The sequence below is a fragment of the Xenopus laevis genome, chromosome 2L (assembly GCF_017654675.1).
Source record: "Xenopus laevis strain J_2021 chromosome 2L, Xenopus_laevis_v10.1, whole genome shotgun sequence".
NCBI lineage: Eukaryota > Metazoa > Chordata > Amphibia > Anura > Pipidae > Xenopus > Xenopus laevis.
Window position 1 is genome coordinate 175,264,962 of NC_054373.1, and position 26,426 is coordinate 175,291,387.

The 26,426-nt window shown below is 39.9% G+C and overlaps 1 protein-coding gene across 2 annotated transcripts; it reads right to left on the bottom strand.

The window, feature by feature from the left end:
* Positions 1-993: 993 nt before the first annotated feature.
* panx1.L (pannexin 1 L homeolog) lies at positions 994-25,284 on the bottom strand. Of its 2 annotated transcripts, XR_005965525.1 has the most exons (6): positions 24,961-25,284; positions 8,941-9,080; positions 5,590-5,819; positions 3,774-4,435; positions 1,778-2,220; positions 994-1,731 (listed from the first exon to the last, which is right to left on the bottom strand). XR_005965525.1 is itself a non-coding variant. In XM_018247777.2 (5 exons), exons 1-5 carry the CDS (start codon positions 25,139-25,141, stop codon positions 2,147-2,149), a joined length of 1,287 nt encoding a protein of 428 aa, XP_018103266.1. In that variant the 5' UTR covers positions 25,142-25,284; the 3' UTR covers positions 994-2,146. The 2 variants fall into 2 exon arrangements, 1 of the variants encoding a protein (XP_018103266.1); XM_018247777.2 differs by having other exon boundaries at positions 994-2,220.
* Positions 25,285-26,426: the final 1,142 nt, after the last annotated feature.

A 26,426-nucleotide genomic window follows, 5' to 3' on the forward strand; every position in this document is an offset into this window, starting at 1 on the left:
TGTCCGGTAAGTGCTCCCACTAAAACATACTTTTTCTCCCCTTTATAATAAGGCATATGGTGTCAGCCATTATTCTCATTAGTTTGGTTATTAAAACACTGGGGTGCCTCCTAAATTATTCACAAGTGTATCTATTCAATAGTAGGGGTTGGGCGCAGATTTTGGGAAGCAAAACTGGTTGCGATGACTTGTCTGCAAAAGCCTCCTGGACTCCATCCTTAAAGGAACAGTTATATATAAGTTATAATAAAAACTGGGTTAATAGAAAAAAGTTTCTAATATAGTTAGTTAGCCAAAAATGTAATGTATAAAGGCTGGAGTGACTGGATGTCTAACATAATAGCCAGAACACTACTTCCTGCTTTTCAGCTCTCTAACTGAGTTAGTCAGTGACTATAAGGGGGGGGGGCACATGGGACATAACTGTTCAGTGAGTTTGCAATTGATCCTCAGCATTCAGCTCAGATTCAAAAGCAACAGTTATGACCCATATGGCCCCCCTCAAGTCACTGATTGGTTACTGCCTGGTAACTGGTAACCAATCAGTGGAAACCAAGAGAGCGGCAAAGCAGGAAGTAGTGTTCTGGCTATTATGTTACACATACAGGCACTCCAGCCTTTACATTTCTGGCTATAACTATATTAGAAACATTTTTTATTTTCCACAGGCTATCTATTTAACCAGTTTTTATTTTTACCCTGAACAATTCCTTTAAGATTTTACAGTCACGCAAGGGACTATTGAGGAAAGGGGCTGCAGAGACTAAAGGAGTCTATAGATGGTCAAATATCAACTTGGCATTTCTTGACTGAGCGTCATCCTGTCAGCCAATCAGGGGGCGTCCTGTCAGCCAATGACTGGGCCATCCAGGAAATCCAGCCTCATCAGGACCAGTTCCAGAGGAATCATTTGGATCATAGTAATGTTGGCCACTACTAGGTCAGTGAGTTTGGGCAAAGATCTAGAAGACAAGAGACCTGACCAATGAGCAGAACCTTAGACACATCGCCATTTTATCATGTATAAATCATTCCTTTAGGAGTCCACTACCCAATGAAGCAGTCCAATACCCTGGCCGAGCTTATGATAAACCAGAGCTTTAGGCACACGGATGGCTGGGTTAGTGGCTTTGGTAACAATTGTGTCTGTGTATAGAAAACACGTATGAAATCCAGGCAGATGGGTCAGTATCAAAGCTATGAAGATTCATCCGTAGGAAACTATGTTCATAAATCCAGCATGGGTCATGGCCAAGAACTGATCTGGTCTTTCAGCAGTCGGAGAAATCACCCCAGACTTGCGGGCCTGTAGGTTGTGCACCTAAATGTTCCATCACAAATAGTTTAAACAGTGACATGATCTTCATTCACACAGTCAGGGATGTGCTGATATGGTCAACTATGTGGTCATTGCCCCCGTCCATGGGTCTGCTGGATCAGTACATTTATACCATTATAACACTGGTGTAAAACAAAGCTAAACCAGCATAAAACCAGAGAGTTACGTAATGCTTAGCATGAATTGTAAACAGTTTAAAATAAAAATGACATTCAATATGGTGGTGGCTGAGCACTTAAATAACATTTTACACATAAATAAGAAATTGTACAGCCTCTGCGAACAACAAAATGTAAAAGTAAACCCTAAAAAAAATGTAATACAATATTACTTTCCGCTAGGGAGATCCGGATGGCTTCTGTGCAGTTGTTCTGTAGCATAACTCCCAGAACCTCCCAGAATAATGGGATTTGTATTCTGTAGCACAACTCCCAAAACCTCCCAGAATAATGGGATTTGGATTCTGCAGACAGGACCTCCCTGATGCTAAGGTGCAGTATCCGTAAATAGCAGACACAGCTTTTCAAGCGACCGTTGCAAAAACCTGTCTGGGCCATTGTCCCACTTTTAAAGAACAGGTTCCCTATAGTGGTAACACTTTTCACAGCTGTGCAGCAGCGAGTGTATTGGGAAAGATAGGTCAAACTGCACAGAATGGCAATTCCAGTCTTCTAGATTTCCTATAAAACCATTACACCTGAGTGAGGATTTCTACAGACACTTTCAGATCGTGGCCTTATGGATGGCGTCGATTCCACTGAAAATTGCCCACTGAACATGGTTTTGGCAATTATCCACGTCTAACACTCAGCAGGATGAATCCAGCAGCCGCTGACGAACTTTCTTGTCCTCTGTTTTTGCATTGTCACTTGAGGGCTGAACTGTAAAAAAAAAAAATTTTTTAAAAAATCAACAGTTTACAAAATGAGACTTTCATGCTGAAGGCTCTGAATATGTGGCAATTAACTTGAAATGAAAAGGCTCCATCAGTATGCACAATGCTATTAGGCTACATTAAACACACCAGGATTTTAGTAATGGTCTCAAAGCAAATAAACATCACCATCTAGTGGCCATGAATAGATGATACTTTTCTACTACAGAGATAGATAGATAGAGATATATATATATATATATATATATATATATTATAGATTACAGATAGATTATTGTATAGATTGTATTATACCTGTAGATTACAGATTATAGATAAGCAGTGCCCAAAAAGTAGGCTGGCCTATGGGAGATTTATAGACTGTAACAGTTCATCCATTATTTAAAATAAAAAAAAATAAGGTTAGGTAAGGGATGAGCGCTGTTCATATACCTTTAGATTAACAGGATTTACTATCCATTTAAAAGATAACATTTATGGCTTTAAAAATGGAATAAGCAAACTTTCAGCATTGCGCCCTCAACTGAAGCTGCCCATAGACATATGATTTTTGGCCCATCTGTGGACTCAGAATAATCGTCAGGACATTTTTCATACCATGGCGATTGGTCATTTAGACAGGTCAGAAGATTTCTGTCGGATAATGATAAAATCTCTGCATCTATTGCCCGATATCCATGGGGGACTGTCACTACTATTTCTCAGACAAAACTTTTGTATGATTGTTGTCTGTACATTAATGGCCAGAACATCATCTGATTTGTTCTTTTGCCTACTTATTTAGTCTGAATGGTTAGTTCTACTGACATCACACGCATGTGTATGATGAGCAAATTGTGGCATTCGTGTGTGTGTGACTAAACATGGCCGCTCTATCTGCTCCCTCCTGTCCTAGCGCTGGCAGGGGACAATTTTTCAACAAAAACTACTTTACCCACCCAACTAGAGTGTGAGCTCTATTAGCCCCACACTTTTGGTTATGTACAATATTTCTGCCCAACTGGGGCCCTTTAAGTGCCGTTCTAGTACACCTGTATAGTATAATTGTAAAAACGCATGTTTCTTGCAAACTTCTACAAGCTATGCCTTATTTCCAAATGCAATTGCAGATACTTTCTTCCATACATGCCCGTAACAATTTGCAGTAAGCACCAATGCACCCACATTAAGCCTGCACTGATGAACTGAGCTCAGTAAACCCTGGAATTACAGCAGCCTGGATTTGGGGGTAATTCCTGGGTACCCATAGCAGCTTGCATCCATAGACTCAAATGATGCCTTCCACACTTAGACAACATGCCCCTCAACTTGTGTGCAATTCACGAAGCGAAATTCAGTGCATTTCGTGCAAGTTGTAGTGAATCCTTCTTAGCAAGGGTCAACTATCACATTGGAATTATAAAAACCCTGCAATGTGGCTTTAAAAAAAGTGGCAATTTTGTATCCATTTAGTGCACTAGGCTTGTAACTGTGCCCTATGGTATCTTTGTTGTTCCGAATGGGTACAGGGTTTGTAAAACTGAACATTTTTGAATTTACCTGCAAGTTCAACGTCATCCTTTTCTGTATTATTTGGGACGGCGGATGCACATTTAAATGCCAGTTTTCCATCCACGGTGTCTGTCTTCACAGTTCCTAAAGAAGTTAAGTACTGCATGGTGTCAAAACTCTCTCCGTTATCCTTAATATTCTCCAACACCTTGAGGAACTTGTATGATTTCAGCTCACTAACGTTCTCTTCCAGGAACAGAAGGAACAGGCTGTGGTCATCGTAGGCTTTGGCTGGAGCTTGCTGAACACTGAATGTAGGAAGCACCTCATAAACTTTCAGGACATTGGTGGTTTTCCTAAAGGGAACCAGCATGGCGTAAATAATAAACGGCATCGTCAGGACGTAGACAATGAGATTGATGTAACTGAGAAGCTGGAAGACTCCCACGGCTATAAGCTTGCACTGCACTAAAGAAGGTAACGTGGTGTCGTTCTTCAATATCCCGGTGCGGATGTTACAGGTGAACTCGTCCGTCAGAGAGAACAGGCTGATATAATAGCCCAGATAGATACAGGCCGTGAACACAATGACGAGCGTCAGCGTCCGGCAAATTAGATATTTGATGATGAGGCCGAAGGATTTTTTTTTCGTCTTCAGATACTGCTCCACGATTGGGTACTTGTAGTGGCTTAGAGGGATTTCCCACAGGCTGCAATGGAAACGCATAGATGGTTGCAGAAGTTATAAAGGCACAAACAAAAGAACTGCTTCACTGAGAAGAATGGAATAGAGAAAATGAATTAAAATGGTACTGACTCCATCCCATATATAATATTATGATTATTTGGGATGGGGTCCCATAATCCTAAATACTGGAGCTGCAAACTACTTGCTCCTCAAAGAACCAAACAAATGAATAAATAAAACATCTATAGTTTCCAAAGAATCCTTCTCCCCTCTGCAGCAGATTCAAAATAGTCACACCCCTACTCACCTCTGCAGCAGATTATACATAGACACACCCTACTCACCTCTACAGCAGATTATACATAGACACACCCTACTCACCTCTACGGCAGATTATACATAGACACGCCCCCGACTCATCCTCTGCAGCAGATTATACACAGACATGCCCCTACTCATCAACTGCAGCAGATTATACATAGCCACTCCCTTACTCACCATTGCATCAGATTTTACATAGACACGCCCCTACTCACCCCTGCAGCAGATTATAAATAGACACGCCCCTACTCACCCCTGCAGCAGATTATAAATAGACACGCCCCTACTCACCCCTGCAGCAGATTATACATAGACACGCCCCTATTTATCCTCTGCAGCAGATTATACATAGACACGCCCCTATTTATACTCTGCAGCAGATTATACATACACACCCCATCTCCCCTCTGCATCAGATTATATATAGCCACACACTTACTCACCATTGTAGAAGATTATATATAGACACACCCCTAATCACCTCTGCAGCAGATTATACACAGACAAAACCCTACTCACCTCTGCAGCAGATTATACATAGACACGCCCCTACTCACCTATTCAGCAGATTATAGACATGCCCCTACTCACCCGTTCATCAGATTATACATAGACATGCCCCTACTCAGCCATTCAGCATATTATACATAGACACACCCCATGTCACCTCTGCAGCAGATTATACACAGACACGCCCCTATTTACCTATTCAGCAGATTATAGACACGCCCCTACTCACCCGTTCAGAAGATTATACACAGACATGCCCCTATTCCGCATTCTATACATAGACACGTCCCATGTCACCTCTAATGCGGGTTGAACATAGTCATGTCCCTATACATAACTTCTTACCTCTGTTGAAGGTTCTCGCTCACAATGGGGGAGTTGGCTCCATCTCTCTTGTCAGAACTGTTCAGGTTATTGGCAGCCTTGAGGTCTTTAATATCCCGGTTGTAACATTTGTCAAGCTCCTCCATGATAAACTTGAGGTCTGAGCTGAGGTGGGGGGAGGCTGTGAAACGCCAGAATAAATTTGGAAGGTAGAGAAGAACGGCCACAAGGAGCAGGATATATGGGAAAAACTGGAAGGAAATAAGCAGGCACCAAAATTCAGCATTTGCTTTGTTTGTGTGTGAATGAGAGCAAGGAAAATACTTTAATTTGATTATTTTGCCTTTAAATAGGGTGTAATGGGCTACTGAGCATAACAATACATGAAAAACAAGTGATCTTCCAGCCTCTTTCTTTCTACTGACAACTTCCTTGACTACTTGGTGGTCAGAATGGTGACATGGGGCATGTCTATGTAATGACCAGCAGGTGGCGCTGTTGTAACAAAATTCATTCATATTAACAGTACAAGTATCCTTTAATATCTTGGAATTAAAAATAAATAAATAAATAATGAATGTACTTTGCAACCCTTCTTAGAATAGCACTCTCATCAATTTTACATTCACTTATTTTAAAGGTTGTGCAAAATAAAAAATGTTTCTAATATAGTTAGTTAGCCAAAAATGTAATGTATAAAAGCTGGAGTGATTTGATGCATAAAATGTCAGTCAGACACTACTTCCTGCTTTTCAGCTCTCTTGGTTTAAACACTGACTGGTTACCCTGGTTACCAGGCAGTAACCAATCAGAGACTTGATGGCGGGCCACATGGGTCATATCTGTTGCTTTTGAATCTGATCTGAATGCTGATGATCAATTGCAAACTCACTGAACAGTTATGTCCCATAGGCCCCCCCCCAAATGTACCATGTGGCCCCCCTTCAAGTCGCTGACTAGCTCAGAGTTCTAGAGCTGAAAAGCAGGAAGTTGGATTCTGGCTGTTTTATTAGACATCTGTTCACTCCAGCCTTTATACATTACATTTGTGGCTAACTAACTACCGTATATACTCGCGTATAAGCCGAGATTTTCAGCACCCAAAATGTGCTTGAAAATCCTACCTCAGCATATACCTCGGCATATACGCGGGTCAGCGCGGTGAGAGGCAGTAAGAGAGAGAGAGGTTCCATGGCAACGCGTCCTGCGTCCTGCCTATGTTCTACCCACGGACATCACGTGGTTCATGGACAGCGCTAAACCCAATGACTTATTTATGAGTGACATACGGTATATGTATAGAAGTACTAGTGTCCCCGCTCTTCATCTGGTCCTTTAAACCCTCCTCCGTCCCACCAACAAACCCACCCCAGTACCTGCTACTCTTTGCCTTCAGTCTCCCCTTACTCTCAACTACCGTACTTCCTGTTTCTCTCAGCCGCGCCTGCGCACAAGCCGCAATTCCCTTCCGGCAGAGCTAAAACTACTCCTCCCGGCATGTCTTTCTCTGGCATACGGGAGATGTTACCGGTACGTAACGATGACGCAGATTGGAGGCGGAAGTCAGCTGTGCTGAGGTTCGAGGTCTGGGGGAGAGAACGACCGGGAGCTGCGGTGAGTAAATCGATCGGTTTGGGACCGGACACTGCGGGCGTAGAGATTTGAGTTTCGAGTAAGGCGAGTAAGGTGACTCAGTTAACTACAATTCCCACAATCCTCTGCTGTCAGTAGAACGCTGGGGGTTGCAGTTAGAGGCTTCGAGTGGTTAACAGAGCTCAGGGCAGAGCCTCTTTGTACTGGTAACATCACTGCTGCTATTAGCACCTGTATTTTATTTATATATGTGGCTCAGCTATTGAGTGGATCTGTTGGGATGTTTGTTCCCTTTGTTATGAGGTGGGTACGACTAGCTGCTGCCTGGCCAATCAATTACATTTTTTTTTAAACTTGTGCTTGTTTTTATGAATTAATGTTTTAAGCATCATGGCTTGATTTTTAACATTAAACCGACTGTTTGATATTTCTGAGACTTTTCTGAGTTGTGTCTAGGCTTATACGCGAGTCAATACGTTTTTCTGGGTTTCATAGGTAAAATTAGGTACCTCGGCTTATACGCGGGTCGGCTTATACACGAGTATATACGGTATATTAGAAACATTTTTTATTTTGCACAGCCTGTCTATTTACACAGTTTTTATTTTCACGCTGAACTATTCCTTTAAGACCTGTTATAGACTGTGAGAGATAGCAGTGAATGTTCTAGGCTAGCTAGCACTCATGGATCACCTAGAAAAGGGGGAAAAAATACCTTTTTGGGTGGAAAAGCCAAAACTCTTACACCAAGCTGGACAAGGCATGAGATACTCTAGTGCCTCTGAGTGTGAAGTGGCAATATGGGTGAATATTATTTTGTATGAAGACATTTGGCAATACTGGGCAGGATCTAAATGTGCTCCATTTGTAGATTATTTTTACAATAGATAGGTAAAAGGCTGTGCTAAATAAAAAATGTTTCTAATATAGTTAGTTATCCAAAAATGTAATGTATAAAGGCTGGAGTGACTGTATGTGTAACATAATAGCCAGAACACTACTTCCTGCTTTTCAGCTCTCTAACTATTGAGTTAGTCAGTGATAATAAGGGCAGAGACACAGGCTGCTATTTCGGGAGATTAGTCGCCCAGCAACAAATCACTTCTTCTTCGGGCGACTAATGTCCCTGAACCGCCTTCGCGCTGGCTAGAATGTAAATCGCCAGCGGGATGGCATTGGGATCATATCGGCTTTCCAAAATCGCCCGAAGTTTCCTTGTGGGGCAGTTCAGGGAGATAAGTCTGAAGAAGCGATTTGACGCTGGGCGACTAATCTCCCGAAATAGCAGCGTGTGTCTCTGCCCTAAGGGGGGACACATGGGACATAACTGTTCAGTGAGTTTGCAATTGATCCTCAGCATTTAGCTCAGATTCAAAAGCAACAGTTATGACCCATGTGCCCCCCCCAAGTCTGATTGGTTACTGCCTGGTAACCAATTAGTGGAAACCAGGAAGTAGTGTTCTGGCTATTATGTTACACATCCAGTCACTCCAACCTTTATTCATTACATTTTTGCCTAACTATATTAGAAACATTTTTTATTTTGCACAGCCTATTTACCCAGTTTTATTTTTACACTGAACAATTCATTTAAGTGAGTGTATGCAGAGTAGCAGAATTTCTGTATTGTCCATGCACCCTACTAGTTGTGCAGGGGGACAACTGGAAGGAAGCCACAACAGCACTTAGTATATACCCATAATAGTACACAGGACAAGTGCATACCCACAATATCATGGATGTGCCGTGTTCCAGTATCAGTTACTATGTGGGACGTACCTTATGAAGCCACAGGGGGACGTTACCAGAGTCGCTCTGAGACAGGTGCTTTTGCTGAACTGCTGCCCAGCAGAAAGAGTCGACATAAGCAGCCTGGCGCCATGAGAATGAAGTGGGAGCAAAGCAGCTAATTTGGGAACCTGAAAATAAGGATAAATTGAAGCAAGAAATTATATAAAGAAGATGAGAACCCACAGGTTCAGTCATTGCACATATACTGGATACATCCTTTATAGGTTGCTACAAAGACTGCATTTGACTTGGATTGGCAAAGGATTAAAGGCACAGTAACACAAAAAAATGAAAGTGTAATAAAAATATAATGTACTGTTGCCCTGCACTGTTATAACTGGAGTGTTTGTTTCAGAAACTCTACTATAGTTTATATAAAGAAGCGGCTGTGTAGCCATGGGGGCAGCCAATCAAGCACAGGATACACAGTAGATAACAGATAAGTACTACTATAGTTTATATAAACAAGCTGCTGTGTAGCCATGGGGGCAGCCATTCAAGCACAGGATACACAGTAGATAACAGATAAGTACTACTATAGTTATATAAACTCGCCCCCATCCTTTTTCCTTTAGACTGCTCCTTTATACTATTTTTTACTCACTTCAACAAACCGACCTTCCTTCCATCCCTCCACCTATGCCCCACGGGGGAAATAAACAGCAGAGTTACTATGGCACCTCATATCCACACCCAGTCCAACGAGGTAGAAGTTTTACCTAATCATAACTTATAAAATAAAAACCTCTGTCCCCACTAAGTTACAGAACATTTGTTCTTACGATTCCAGACCCACTCCATATACATGGGTAGAATACAGATGGAGCACACACATCAGGGCTATTAGATACTCCACCCTATAAAATATGACAGCCGTATAGCATTGGGAAAACATATAAATCAGAGAAAAGGATAACATGAGAAAGTTAAAAAATATATAAGTATTTTCTCTGTTTGCAGAGTGTGAAGAGACAGAAACAGAGAAGGAGAATGAACAATACTCCATATTAATATGCAGGACATTAGGGGGCAGAACTCATGACACGGACAGTACCAGGCTTTCAGCTCACAATCAGATTAGCAAAACATGTGATACTGAATCCCTTTAACCCATCCATGATAGAGAACCTTAATTTATGCAGAAAACTGATTGGTCTATTCTGGGGAAAAGTACAATGGGCACTTTATGTGAATACTCATATGAATACTCTGATATCCTGCTAGATGGGGTTTTATCCAGCTTCAAATATGACATATTATGAGGTTCAGAACAAGAAATGTACATTTAAAATTAAAGGGGTTGTTCACCTTTGAGTTAATGGTTAGTATGATGCAGAGAGGGATTTTCTAAAACAATTTGCTATTGGTTTTCTTTTTTTTATTATTTGTGGTTTTTGAGTTATTTAGCTTTTTATTCAGCAGCTCTCCAGTTTGTAATTTCAGCCATCTGGTCACTAGGGTCCCAATTCCCCTAGCAACCATGCACTGATTTGAATGAGACTGGAATATGAATAGTAGAGGCCTGAATAGAAAGATGAGTAATAAAAAGTAGCAATAATTATATTTGTAGCCTTACAGAGCATTTGTTTTCTTAGATGGGGTCAGAGACCTCCATTTGAAAACTGGAAGGAGTCAGAAGAATAAGTCAAATAATTCAAAAACGATGAAAATAAATAATGAAGACCAATTGCAAAATTAAAACCAATTGCAAATTGTCTCAGAATATCATACTAAAAGTGAACTCAAAGGTGAACAACCCCTTTAAAGGGAATATCAACCCAAAACATGATGTTTGGCCTAATAAAAGGAAAGATCTTTCCAAGCAACTTTGCATTATACATTCACTATACATTATTTCTATATGTATTGCAGAGTCTGTCCTTTCTATTCTCTGTTGCTACAATGTAAGGTGAGGCAACTGATTAACAGACCTGACTTTGCTGGGGAACGAAGACTTTGTTTAAAAAAAACAACAACCAGGAGATAAGCAAATGCTGCTTATATCAGGAATTGTGACTTAAAAAGCACAAATTATTTTTTAAATGAATATTGGAAACTTGCTTAGAATTATGATTTCTTGTAGCAGGCACATTTTTATTTTGGGGTTGACTTGCCCTTTGAGGACCTGAGCATCCTCTCACTGACGGAGGGGGGAGAATCACTAGACTTTGTTCCCAGTCTAAGTTAACCAGGTGACAGTTTAGTTTCTTTGCTCACTGTCATTCAATGCTGGGCTTGTTATGACCACAGCTCAGGGTACGACCCAATGCCACACGCTGCACAAAGGCTTCTTTGTAAGATTCGAGCAAATAATCGGGTCAGGCCGTTCCTATTTTATATCAGGGGGAATAAAACAGAAGCATGTGAATCTGATTCAAACCCTATGAAGATACAGTTCATTAGTTGCGCTTATCAGTTCATATTAAAGAAAGCATATGTAATATCACATGCGTGTGTCTAGTGTTCAAGGCTTGACAATCATAAATACACAATGTTCCCTTTGCGTGCCAGCTTGGAGACTGGGAATTAGTTAAGGGCTTCCAGATGGCGGATCAGGACTGTAGACATGTCGTCTTATGACTATGGGTGGATTAGCAAGAACTTAAAAGGGGTTGTTCACCTTTGAGTTCACTTTTACTATGATATAGAGAGGGATATTCTGAGACAATTTGCAATTGGTTTTCATTTTTTATTATTTGGGGTTTTTGACTTATTTAGCTTTTTACTCAGCAGCTCTCCAGTTTGCAATTTCAGTAATCTGGTTGCTAGGATACAAATTACCCTAGCAACCATGTATCAATTTGAATAAGAGACCAGTATATGAATAGGAGAGGCGTGAACAGAAAGATTAGTAATAAAAAGTAGCACTAAAAATTAGGGATGCACCGAATCCAGGATTCTGCCTTTTTCAGCAGTATTCGGATTTGGCCGAATCCTTCTGCCCGGCAAATTTGCATATGCAAAATAGGGGTGGGGAGGGAAATTGCGCAACTTTTTGTCACAAAACAAGGAAGTAAAAAAGGTTTTCCCCTACTTACCCCTAATTTGCATAGGGCCGAATCTTTCGTGAAGGATTTGGGGGTTTGGCTGAATCCGAAATAGCGTATTCGGTGCATCCCTACTAAAAATAAATGTGTTTTTTAGATGGGGTCAGGGACCCCAATTTGACAGCTGGAAAGAGGCAGAAGAAAAGGGAAACAATTAAAAAATAAATTGATTAGAATCGGCCATTCTAGAACAAGAGTTAACTTAAAGGTGAACCACGCCTTTAACTAAAGGCATAGAAAAAAACATCAAGAAGCTTTTGGGTCTGACTAGAATATTGGGTAATACTCAGCAGTACTCAGTATACAGGCTAAAGCACAATATTAAAATCATGCCATAGGATCAGTTAAGCTGGCCATACATGGGGCAATAAAAGACTTGGCCCCTTCAGGCAAATTATAGGCCTTGTATGGGCCCTCAGGAGCTACTGCCCAAGAGATAGCTGGACCAAAATCAGGACTGAAAACTGTGTTGGGCAAGGAAAATAGGCACATTTCTCAGTGGGTCTCCATAGATCCCCATAAGGGTAAGGGCACACGCGAAGATTTGGGGAGATTTAGTCATCCGGTGATAAATTGCCTCTTCTTCAGGGGCGACTAATCACCCCGAACTGCCTCCTGCTGGCTAGAATCGAAATCGCCGGTGGGATGGCACTCTGAGTGCTTTGTTTTCGGAAGTCGCCCGAAGATTTTTCCTGAGGCAACTTCGGAAACCGAAGCACATCGATTGCCATCCCGCCAGAGATTTACATTCTAGCCGGCGGGAGGCAGTTCGGGGAGATTAGTCGCCACCAAAGAAGAGGAGATTTGTCAATGGGCGAATAATCTCCCTAAGTCTGAGCGTGTGTCACTGCCCTAAAGATGTACTGGTTGGCCCGTAGGCAATAAATCTTATCCAATGAACGTGTCCTACCTCGTATGCCCAGAATTACAGCAGTTATGTCACATCATTACTCACCACTGAGTACCATCCTGTACTTACCTAATGAGTATGCAAAACATAGGTGGAACCCTTCTTGTATTATTGTGGTAATTCAGATTAAACACAAAGCATAAATATCACAGGGTGTTTAACATTACAGCCAAATGCTATTGTTCCTGTTCATAGGGAAACTGATATTTATAGATCTAAGAACTGCCTTTATGAAACCCAATTATCTTTATTTACACATGAGTGGTAATTAGTCAAAAAACAACAAGGAAACATGTTACTAATGGGGAGGTGGGTACATTGCTCCCAACCCAGGTTCAGGCCTCACTTCTCTAACCAGAAAATATGACATAAGGCTGCATAATGCAGACTCCGAGCAGTTGCTTGGCTCATCTCATTTATTTTATTTATTCATCACAATCACTGCTCACATCTCAGCAAAGACCACAAGAGAAGGTGTGTGTCAGCCTTGGGGGATTTGACTTGAATAATACAAAATGATTTGTTTAGAATACATCAGTTGAAAAGTTACTATACAGGTCCAACTACAACATAATACAGGTATGGGACCAGTTATCCAGAAAGCTCCGAATTACAGAAACGCCGTTTCCCATAGACTCCATTTTATTCAAATAATTAAGATTTTTATAAATGATCTTTGTAATAATAAAACAGTAGCTTGTACTTGATCCCAACTAAGATATAATTAATCCATATTGGAGACAAAACCAGCCTATTGGGTTTATTTAATGTTTACATGATTTTCTGGTAGATTTAAAGTATGAAGATCCAAATTACAGAAAGGTCCGTTATCTGGAAAACCCCAGGTCCCGAACATTCTAGTTAACAGGTCCCATACCTGTACTAGATAATATAAAGGTAAATATTTCTCAGAAATGGGTGTACCAGTGTTTCAGTTAAGCTTGTCATCCATATTTGCAAGAAGTAGACACCGGGACCATCAGAATTTAAACATGAGGCTATACAGATAAAGGGGCTGATTCACTAAGGGTCGAATATCGAGGGTTAATTAACCCTCGATATTCGACTAGGAACTAAAATCCTTCGACTTCGAATATCGAAGTCGAAGGATTTAGCGCAGATAGTACAATCGAACGATCGAAGGATTATTCCTTCGATCGAACGATTAAATCCTTCGAATCGAACTATTCTAAGGATTTAAATCCAACGATCAAAGGAATATCCTTCAACCAAAAAAAGATAGCCAAGCCTATGGGGACCTTCCCCATAGGCTAACATTGACTTCGGTAGCTTTTAGATGCCGAACTAGGGGGTCGAAGTTTTTTTTTAAAGAGACAGTACTTCGACTATCGAATGGTCGAATAGTCGAACGATTTTTAGTTCGAAACGTTCGATTCGAAGTTGTAGTCGTAGGTCGAAGTAGCCCCAAAAAACTTCGAAATTCTAAGTTTTTTTACCTTCGAATCCTTCACTCGAAGTTAGTGAATCGGCCCCAAAGTGTAGTATTGCCCCTTTAACGTGGTGGTTCACCTTTAAATTTACTTTTAGTATGCTACAGAATGGCCACTAAGCAACATTTCAATTTGTCTTCATTATTTATTACTTATAGTTTTTGAGTTCTTTGCCTTATTCTGATTCTACCTATCTATTCCGATTGCTACTTTTTATGACTCATCTTTGTATTCAGACCTCTCCTATTCATATTCCAGTCTCTTATTCAAATCAATGCACGGCAGATGCTAGATAAAAAAAGCTAAACAATTTAAAAAACCGCAAATGATAAAGAAATCCCTTTAATATGTACAATTAGGATTCGGATTCGGTTCGGCCCGGGCAGAAGGATTCGGCCGAATCCTGCTGAAAAAGACCGAATGCTGAACCGATTCATGGATTCGGTGCATCCCTAATATTAGGGGTTGGATGGTGCATGCAGACGGAAGTAAATAGCAATAATATAAGGGGGTCGTTCACCTTTAATGTATCTTTTAGTATGACGTAGACGTCGTAGACAGTGATATTCTGAGACAATTTACAATTGGTTTACAGTTTTTATTATTTGTGGTTTTTGAGTTATTTAGCTTTTTATTCAGCAGCTCTCCAGTTTACAATTTCAGCAGTATGGTTGATAGGGTTCAAATTACCCTAGCAACCATGCATTGATTTGAATAAGAGACTGGAATATGAATAGGAGATGATTTGAATAGAAAGATGAGTAATAAAAAATAGCATTAACTATAAATTTCTAGCCTTACAGAGCATTTGTTTTTTAGATGGGGTCAGTGCCCACCCCCCATTTGAAACAAAGTAAAAAAAAAAAAAAAACTATAAAAAAGAAAAAAAACTGACTGAAAATTTGCTTAGAATTAGCCATTCTATACAATACTAAAAGTTAAATTAAAGGTGAACTACCCCTTTAAGTGGACACCTTTCCATAGGTGCACATTTAAAAAAATCCTGTAAACATTAAATAAACCCAATAGGCTGGTTTTGCTTCCAATAAGGATTAATTATATCTTCGTTGGGATTGAGTACAAGGTACTGGTTTATTTTTACAGAGAAAAAGGGAATTGTTGGCCATACACAAAGATTTGGAGATTTTGCCAAACGAGCTGATCGCTCCCAGATATGCTGATAGGGCCCAACAATCGGATCATAATGAAACGAACAGATACGGTCCGTGATCCGACAGGATTTTAAGCCCTGTCCGATTGACATCTGGCCAACTTTCGGCCAGATATCGATTGTGGAAGCCCGTCGGATGGCCCCATACACAGGCCAATAATTTGCCGGCAGCTTTTATGGCCCATGTATGGCCACCTTAAATCCATCCAGGCCGAGTCAGCATCTTATTAGCCCATGTATGGAGCCCACTGACAGTCATGCCTGACCGATATTTGGCTGAAAGCTGAACAGGCTTGTTTTTCTTGTCCGATGAGACATCAGCATGCTTGACAGGTCTGTAGGCACCTCCACATGATCTGATCATTGGCAATCAGTTTTAATTTGGCCCAGTGTATGGCTAGACAAATCCGGTCCAGATATGATACTTGCCAACTAGTGGATTGTACAGCATATTTTAAGCCAGTCTAAAGCTGGCCATACAAGGGCCGATAAAAGCTGCCAACAGCTTATCGGCCTGTGTATGGGGCCCTCCAATGGGCTTTCCCGATCAATATCTGTCTGAAAGTCGGGCAGATGTCGATCGTGCAGGATTTATAATCCCGTAGGATTGCGGCCACATCTATTCATTGATGCAATCCGACCGCCCGTGTTAGCTAAATTATGATCCGATCGTTGGGCCCTAGGGCCCACCATCAGATCCGCCCGATATCACCCACCTCAATGTGGGCATATCGTGGAGAGATACGTTTGTTTGTTGAAATCGCCAAACTACTATCTCCCTTTACTGCATTGTGACCACAGAGAGTCATAATTTAAGCGGGGGTCATCCAGTTTCACTTGATATCAGTGTAAGTGTGCTGCACAGTAGAAGATATTTGCAGCCCCAGGTACAAGCTGTACCCTCTGCCAGGGTAGGATAGAGCAAATCAATAAAAACAGCAGCACTCTGGTAACATTTAGAAAAAAGAGAAAAAAAACATTTAATTAAGTGCCATCAAGGCTTGACAAAGGGCTGGGGTAAAGCCCAAAACATTGGCAATGGCACTTAAATGGTTTTTCACTTTTTTTTTTTTAAATATCGTATCCATTTTCACTTGATCACCAAAAAGGAACGTATACATGTGTTTATTGGAAGGTGATCGTTACCTTGTAAAGGGAATACAGGTATGGGACCTATTATCCAGATTGCTCAGGACCTGGGGCTTTCCAGATAACGGGGCTTTCCGCAATTTGGATCTTCGCACCTTAAGAATACTAGAAAATCATGCAAACATTAAATAAACCCAATAGGCTGGTTTTGATTCATTGTATCTTAGTTGGGATCAAGTACAAGGTATTGTTTTATTATTATAGAGAAAAAGGAAATCCCTTTTTAAAAATTTGGATTATTTGATTATAATGGAGTCTATGGGAGACAGGCTTTCCGTAATTCGGAACTTTCTGGATAATGGGTTAACGGATAATTGATCCCATACCTGTATACAATAATTGTTGCCATTCCATTCAGGGGCTGCATTTAGAACTCTTTTTGGAACTATACTGGCTACATCTGATAATGAATAATATTAGTTAGTTATATAGTCTGTCTAATACATGCAGGAGATCACCCTCAAGGCATAACCAACAGTAATGGGCTACCGTTCTAGGAATCTGGCTCCTATCCACTGTGCAGTAATTACTACATACAAAAGGTGCTACACCCCTAACAACTATGCAACGTATAGGGCATTTGGCTCACAACTACTATTATACCGCACTTTGTTCTACAACTATGACTGACAGGATTAACATACAAGCTGCTTGGAAATGAAAAATGATCTTCTAATTGCACGTTTGCTTTATTTCAGTCGTAGCCATCCTAGTTCAGCCTGTCTGTGCACAAAAAGAATATGCAGGAAATAAGGCAGAGTCAGGAAGAGCAATATTTCATTATAATACACAAAAGCCATGAATATCTTGTAAATTATATCCTTATAAACGGTGAGTTCTGATGTCATCAGTTATAAACGGTGAGTTCTGATGTCATTTCTGTCACATGACTTGCTGAAATGTGTGTATTATAATAAATAAAGTACCCCCAGTTGCAAAATATGAGGATATTAGAAGTTACCTCGGAGTTCCATGACCTGTATAAAAACACTCGGCCTTCGGCCTCGTGTTTTTATATGGTCATGAAACTCCTCGGTAACTTAAAATATCCTTATATTTTACAAGAGGGTGTACTTTATTCACTATATAATAAACATCTACTAAACTCCAATGAATGGCCAATAACAATGGAACAGATTTTATTATTTTGTCTAACCTCAACCCAACAGCTTTTTTTCCTTCTGAAACCAACACACTGATGCTGTGAGTCACTGGCAGACTTGCCCTGTTCTGATTGGCTAATTTCATCACTACTTTGCAATGCACTACTGACACACAGTATGGCTTGGTTAAGGATCCACATGAATAAATTCTTATAATAAAATAATTTTGAAAATACAAGTAAAAAAACAAATGCATAAGACCTTTTGTGAAAATTTCTTGACAGCATCTAGCGTATATATAGTGAATAAAGTACCCCCTCTTGTAAAATATAAGGATATTATTAGTTACCGAGGAGTTTCATGACCATATAAAAACACGAGGACGAAGGCCGAGTGTTTTTATACAGGTCATGAAACTCCGAGGTAACTTCTAATATCCTCATATTTTACAACTGGGGGTACTTTATTTATTATAATACACAAATTTTAGTGAGTCATGTGACAGAAATGACATCACTACTCACCGTTTATAACTGATGACATCACTACTCACCGTTTATAAGGATATAATTTACAGGATATTCATGGCTTTTGTGTATTATATATAGATGGATGGATTAAGTAACACATCTTGATAAAGGTTGCAGAACACAACCGAAACGTCGATGTATAACCAATGTAAATGCTCTTTGTATTCTAAATAAATCCTTTGGAGTAAAGAAGATACGGTGTGCGTGCTACTCTCTGGTCTTATATATATATATATATATATATATATATATATATATATATATATATATACATACATACATATATATATATATACACACACACACACACACACACAGTGCTACGCAATATGTTGGCGCTATATAAATACATGTTAATAATAATAATAATATTTATACCAATATGTACCCTTATAAATGTAAATATAATATATTATATATATATATATATATATATATATATATATATATATATATATATATATATATATATATATATATATATATATATATATATATATATATATATATATATATATATATATATATATATATATAATACACAAAAGCCATGAATATCTTGTAAATTATATCCTTATAAACGGTGAGTTCTGATGTCATTTCTGTCACATGACTCACTGAAACGTGTGTATTAAAATAAATAAAGTACCGCCAGTTGCAAAATATGAGGATATTAGAAGTTACCTCGGAGTTCCATGACCTGTATAAAAACACGGCCTTCGGCCTCGTGTTTTTATATGAATCTAGAAATCCAATATACTGCAGCACACTGTAATTTGTGTAAATATAAAGATGTGCTTTATTGGCTCAAATACAAGCAGACATGTGGCAACGTTTCGGGCCTCGCAGGACCCTTTCTCAAGCCTTGAGAAAGGGTCCTGCGAGGCCCGAAACGTTGCCACATGTCTGCTTGTATTTGAGCCAATAAAGCACATCTTTATATTTACACAAATTACAGTGTGCTGCAGTATATTGGATTTCTATAATCAGTTTGGATCCGTGGCAGGCGTGATCGAATACTGCTAGAAGCACCTGATCCGAAAGGAAAAGTATCTGAGGTGAGCACTCCAATTTCGTGTTTTTATATGGTCATGAAACTCCTCACTAACTTATAATATCCTTATATTTTACAAGAGGGGGTACTTTATTCACTATATATATATATATATATATATATATATATATATATATATATATATATATATGGCGTTCGCTCCATCATCACCTTGTCTCGTTAACTGGGGGTCATTTATCAACACTGGGCAAATTTGCCCATAGCCAGTAACCCCTGGCAACCAATCAAATTGCTGCATTCATTGTTCTACTTGCAGCTGATTTTAAAAACCTAATCACTGATTGGTTGATATGGGTAACTTCCCAGTGTTGATAAATGAGCCTCACTATCGCTATCTTGTGAGATTAGTCTTACTGTAAAACCTGGAAACAAATCGGAGTAATAGGAACCAAATGGCAACACAGAGGCAGCTTTCACTTTCACCTTTCCCTCCAGTTTACAAGAAAAGCAAAGCTGATGGAAAAGGACCAGTCATGGTGTAAAAAGTCATTTAAAAGGGGAAGTATACAACTATATACACAAACTTGTTTAACTCTACTGGGCGACTAATCTCCCTGAATCTGCCTGTGTGCCCTGACCCTAAAGGGAAAATGATATCAAGCGCTGTATAAATACCCTTTTCCCTAGGCTGCAGCCTTTGTAAGGTTTGGAGATAAGGAGCAGCTCATTAAAGGGATGGTTCACCTTTAAGTTAACTCTCTAAATTAATTTTAAATGAATTGCCTTCTCCTTCTGACTTTTTCCAGTTTTCAAATGTGGGTCACTGACCCCATCTTAAAATTTTTTTTTGCCAATTTGTATTACTCTTCTTTTTTCTTACACCCCTCTCCTATTCATATTCCAGTGTCTTATTCAAATCAATGTATGTTTGGTTGCTAAGGCAATTTGGACCCCAGCAACCTGACTGCTAAAAAATGCAAACTGGAGAACTGCTGAATAAAAAGCTAAATAACTCAAAAACCACAAATTGTCTCCGAATATTACTCTCTACATCATACTAACAGTTAACTTAAGGGTGAACAACCCCTTTTAACAGAGAGCAATGTGCAGATTGCTAACTTATTTTACTTATTGCCCCCCACCCTCAAACCATGACTCGGCAGAACCAGTAAATTGGACAAGAGAATGGAAAGTTAACATGGCCTCAATATCGGATTTAATGCACCAATCCGTGAAACACATTACTTTTAAATTTCAGTTTGGGTGCACGTTTATAACTATGGCAGCTCCCCTATAAGTACTATTCAGCAAATACATCAAAACTTCAAGGTTCATCCTTTTCCAGCTTATGAAAACATTCCCCCAAGCCCAACTGCACCATGACTTTGTTAACCCTTCCTACTTCTAATTTTGGAAGAGGGATAGGCACATACCTGTCGAAACAGCATTTTCTCTGTGTCAGCAGTCATTAAAAGTGAGTCACGGGGTAAATATTTGGCTTATTTACTGCTTATAACTATATATTAACAACACATAGACTAATATTGTTGTACTTGATCATTCTATGTTCTTTTACTAAATCGCCTGTGCATCAATACAAGTATGGGATACGTTATCCAGAAGTTCCGAATTACGGAAAGGCCGTCTCCCAAAGACTCAATTTTTTCCAATTTTTTTAAAAAAATTATTTCCTTTTTCTGTGTAATAATAAAACAGTAGCTTGTACTTGATCCCAACTAAGATATAATTAATCCTTATTGGAAGCAAAACCAGCCTATTTGGTTAATGTGTAGATCTATCAAAGGTCGAATTTCATATTTATTTATTCGAATGTATTTATTCAAATTTATTTTTTTACTCTAAAACATTTTTATACTCAACTCGAATGGGAGGTTATTTAAGAAAAAAATTTGAATGTCTTATATTTGAATAATATCAACCCGAAAATTTGAATCAAATTCGATTAGAGCTTTACCCTCGGAAAAAAACTCGAATGTCAGGAAGGCAATTAAAATATTCAAATGGTTCAACATACCTTTGCCATTGACTTGTAAATGAACTCGGCGGGTTTTAGGTGGCGACTATTAGAATTAAAACGGTTCCCATGGTCGAAGTGTGATAGATCTCACATTCGAATTTACATTTGAATTGAGGGATTATAATTCAAATGTGTGAATTTTGACACCAAAGAAAATTTACTATTCGACCCTTAATAAATCTGCGCCTTAGTAGCTCTACAGTATGAAGATCCAAATTACAGAAAGATCTGTTATCCACAAAACCTCAGGTCCAGAGTATTCTGGATCCAGGTCCCATACCTGTACTATTATAATCACTGAATGATGTCAGAGTGATATCATGCCACTAATGAGGTCACTAATGATATAATATAAGGCTCACCATACCCCCAACTAAAAAGTAAAGATAAAGCATAAAAGTGCAATCTGTATTTATCCAGCTAAATTGGGGTAGAATCGGACACTTTTCCTACTCTTGTCTTATAATGGACAAGAAAATGAGTGAATATAGGCTACAGCTGACGTTTTACTTGACTCCCATAAAAACAAAGAAAGGTGATGTCGATATTCACACAAAACATTTTGCATCGCTAAAGAAAAAATAAAATATGCAGCTTTCCTACACACATGAATTACATATATCCAGAGGTTTTAACATTATTTTAGTTGTATTTGCAATACAAAGCAGCATTTGTACGTGCCTTTTTGTTCTCTGTGTTCACTCCTGGTTCTGACTCCTGAAACATTGTAGCATAAATGAATTGTCTCTGTTACATTTTTTCAGAAATCCAGAATATTAAATATATCTGTTTCTCTAACTTGAAGCAAAAAAAGTTGAAAGCAGCAAAGTATGCATTCCTTGAGTGATCAGAAGCATCAAAATGCTGTCCCTCTCCCTACTTCAGCTCCGTGCATGATCACCCTAAAAAAATTTTTTCTTCTAGAACTTTTAAAATGTTAGAGAAAGGCCTGTTAGCAACTTTTCAATTGGTCTTCATTTTTTTTTTTTTTAATTATTCTTTTTCTCTCTTTCCATTTTTCATGGGGGGGGGGGGTCACAGACACCAGCAGCCAAAAAACTATTGCCATGTTAGGCTACAATATTATTGTTACTTTTTATTACTTTCTATTCAGGCCCTCTCCAATTAATCTTCAAGTCTTTCAAACCACTACCTGGTTGCCAAGGTTAATTGGACCCTAACAACTAGGTAGCTGCTGAAATCCCAAACTGGAGAGCTGCTGTGAAAAAAAAGACTAAATAATTCAAAAACCATAAAAAATAAAGACCAATTACATATTGTCTCAGAATATCACAATCCACAACATACTAAAAGTTCAATTAAAGGTGAACTACCCCTTTAAGCAAGAGCTCACATTGAATCAAACCGCATTTAAAAAAGTGAAACATACAAAGACCAATATTGCAGACATCTGATTGGACAGGGGCCAGTTTTTCCATTTTCCCATAATGAAATTGCCTTTTCCACTAGATGCACCAAGATTTCTCTGCACTGCGTATAGGAATTTCCCTGCAGTCATAAGGGAAGTGATTTTAGGGTTGGTTTTTATTGGATGGCAAATTCTGAATTAGACATTAAGAAAAATTCTAACAAAAATCACATGTGACATAAAGGTGCTTACACTATAAAGGATATGGTTGGCCAATCTGCCCATGTTTAACCAAACTGACCAATAACTGCATTATGTATTGACTGGAGTGTGAATTGTTTACAGTGCAAATTATGTAATTTAGAAATAAAAACTGCACCATAAAAACCATGACAGAATCCCTTTTAACTCCACTGAACCCCAATAAACTGCCTGACTGATTAGTACATTAATTAATGGAACTATGAACTGCTCATTATAGAGTAACGTTAGCTGTTGAATTTGGGATCTATTCACTGAATTGAAGGAGGGTCTCCTACATGAACAGCAGTTGAATAACTAGTTATTGGGGTCACAGCAAAATCATTCGGCCCCTAAACTTTGAGAACAAAACATTTTCCATATAAAGTCCCACTGGGCCCCCCCCCCGTATAGTTTCTGGACCCCAAGAAGTTGTATAAACTGTTTCCTCTGTAGTTACACCCAAAATGATTGGTGAGTTTGCATCCCAGAGTAGCACATCTACATAGATCAAGTAGAAGCTTTGTCTTACTGAAACCTACCCGTTAACTGATTATTGGTGTAACCCATACAAGCATGGCAAAGGATTCTAGTACTAGGCTCTTGTTTGTGGGGGTCCCCAAAGCTTTTCTTTTTTTGCTGGGCATGGCCTGGGACACTTACCAGCCAAAACATAATATGTGCCCAGTGCTGAATTCAAGTTATTGTAATTTATCTTTATTGATACTATAAAGGCTCTCAGCCTGGCACAATCACCAGCCAGAATATAGCATGTGCCCAGTGTATGGACTCTGAGCCTGGCACAATTAATAGCCAGAACATATATACCCAGTGTATGGACTCTGAGCCTGGCACAATCACTAGCCAGAACATATGTGCCCAGTGTATGGACTCTGAGCCTGGCACACTTGCTAGCCAGAACATATGTGCCCAGTGTATGGACTCTGAGCCTGGCACAATCACTAGCCAGAACATATATACCCAGTGTATGGACTCTGAGCCTGGCACACTTGCTAGCCAGAACATGTGTCCAGTGTATGGACTCTGAGCCTGGCACACTTACTAGCCAGAACATATATACCCAGTGTATGGACTCTGAGCCTGGCACACTTACTAGCCAGAACATATATACCCAGTGTATGGACTCTGAGCCTGGCACAATCACTAGCCAGAACATATGTACTCAGTGTATGGACTCTGAGCCTGGCACACTTGCTAGCCAGAACATATGTGCCCAGTGTATGGACTCTGAGCCTGGCACAATCACTAGCCAGAACATATATACCCAGTGTATGGACTCTGATACTAGCACACTTGCTAGCCAGAACATGTGCCCAGTGTATGGACTTTGAGCCTGGCACAATTACTAGCCAGAACATATGTACTCAGTGTATGGACTCTGAGCCTGGCACACTTGCTAGCCAGAACATATGTGCCCAGTGTATGGACTCTGAGCCTGGCACACTTACTAGCCAGAACATATATACCCAGTGTATGGACTCTGATACTGGCACACTTGCTAGCCAGAACATGTGCCCAGTGTATGGACTCTGAGCCTGGCACACTTACTAGCCAGAACATATATACCCAGTGTATGGACTCTAAACCTGGCACAATAACTAGCCAGAACATATGTGCCCAGTGCTGAATTCATGTTATTGTAATGTATATGTATTACCAATATAAGGACTCTGAGCCTGGCACACTTACTGGGCAGAACAAATGGCCTGGCACAATCACCAGCCAGAACATGACATGTGCCCAGTATAAAAGCTGCAGAACTGACACTCTTACCAGTTTACCAGGCAAAACATAACAGGTACAAAGTACATTTATTTCCAGACTGGCACAATGCCCTGAACACACTATATTTATAACCAACAAGCAGTTTTATGTTTGACAACAACTCCCAACATCCTCTGCAAAGCCCCAACCTCGCCCCCCCATGGGCGGAGCCAGAGTCCCCAGCACGAGGTGCCACTCACCCAGAGTGATCTCCTGAGCGAAGGCCAGAGATATGAGCAGCAAGGGCAGCCCCACGGCAATGCAGGACACGAGCTTATCCACCGCCAGCTCCAGCCGCAGCCCCTTGTACTTGGACTCCGGGGGATCTTTGAGCAGGAAGTCGGAGAAGACGTACTCGGTAGCGATATGAGCTATGGCCATGGCTAGAGAAGGAGGAGAGTGGGGTTATGATACGGCAAGACCGCCACCGAACTCTCTCATACTATAATCTCCCTCACAACCTCCCTCGCGTGTTAATACGCTCGGCGTGCCCGCGCCCTGGATGGGAGGGGACATGGTGTGCGCGCGCGGTGACTAGGACAAAGGTGTGAGAGGGAGAAGGAGGAGGGGCCAGACCATTGACGCGCTCTCTGTCTGGACAAATGCACCTTGAAGGGGGCGCACATGATGTGTCACGTGATATCAGTATCGGGAAGATGTGATTGGCTCAGAACCAACATATCTATTTATTCTATGCCAGACTCATTGTCTCGTGTATAGTGTATAGGAGCACATTTACAATGTACACGGGGTATTACATACATGTGCTGAGGTGCTACTGGCAGTTGCTGTGGGTCACAAAGGACTTGTCTTTTCACGTGGTTTCTTTACATTAGATTGATATCCTGGCAGTTGTGTTGTAAAGGAGTGGTGGTTCCGCTTAGTATGTTATAGAATCTAACCATCTTCTTAACCGGCCTTCAGTTTTTTTTTATAGGGTTTTGAATAATTGGACCCCTTCTGACTCTTTCCAGCTTTCAAATGGGGGTCACTGACCCCATCTTAAAAACAAATGCTCTGTCTCTTATTCAAATCAATGCAGGGTTGCTAGGGTCATTTGTAGGCAGTAGGGATGCCACCTGTTCAGTTTTGACCCGAGCAGTTCGCTTTTTGTAAGGCCTGTTCGGGTCTGAACTTTTTGTTCCGTTTTCAGACTTGTGAAACCTAAACAATAATCTGGCCAATACATGAAAGATACTCACCTCAACATGGCTTACTTACTGTCAAATACAGGTCATTTCTTATTATTACAGATACAAAAAAAACCAAATCAATCAAAAACAAGAATGTTTTTTTTCTAAATTAGCATTGCTGTATTTCAAAACTTTCTGGATAACTGATTTCTGTATAATAGATCTCATCCCTGTAATTAAAGGATTGGGCTTAATCATCAAGCAGAATATAATTAGAGATAGGGTTGCTATGTGGTTTTCAACTAGGCATCAACACTTTACAGTAAAACATTGAGAACACAAGATAGAAATACAGCCAGTTGCATCTTAATAGGTTATCAAAGTCCACAATTTATCTCAATATTTTCTGCTACAAACTCCGATCAAATCTGCTCGAGTTTTTTACGCTTTTTTATTATTACAATTTCCTGAAAATTTGCTTCGCGGGAAAAAATCTGATTTTCACAATTTTTTGGGGGGGATTTTTCATCTGA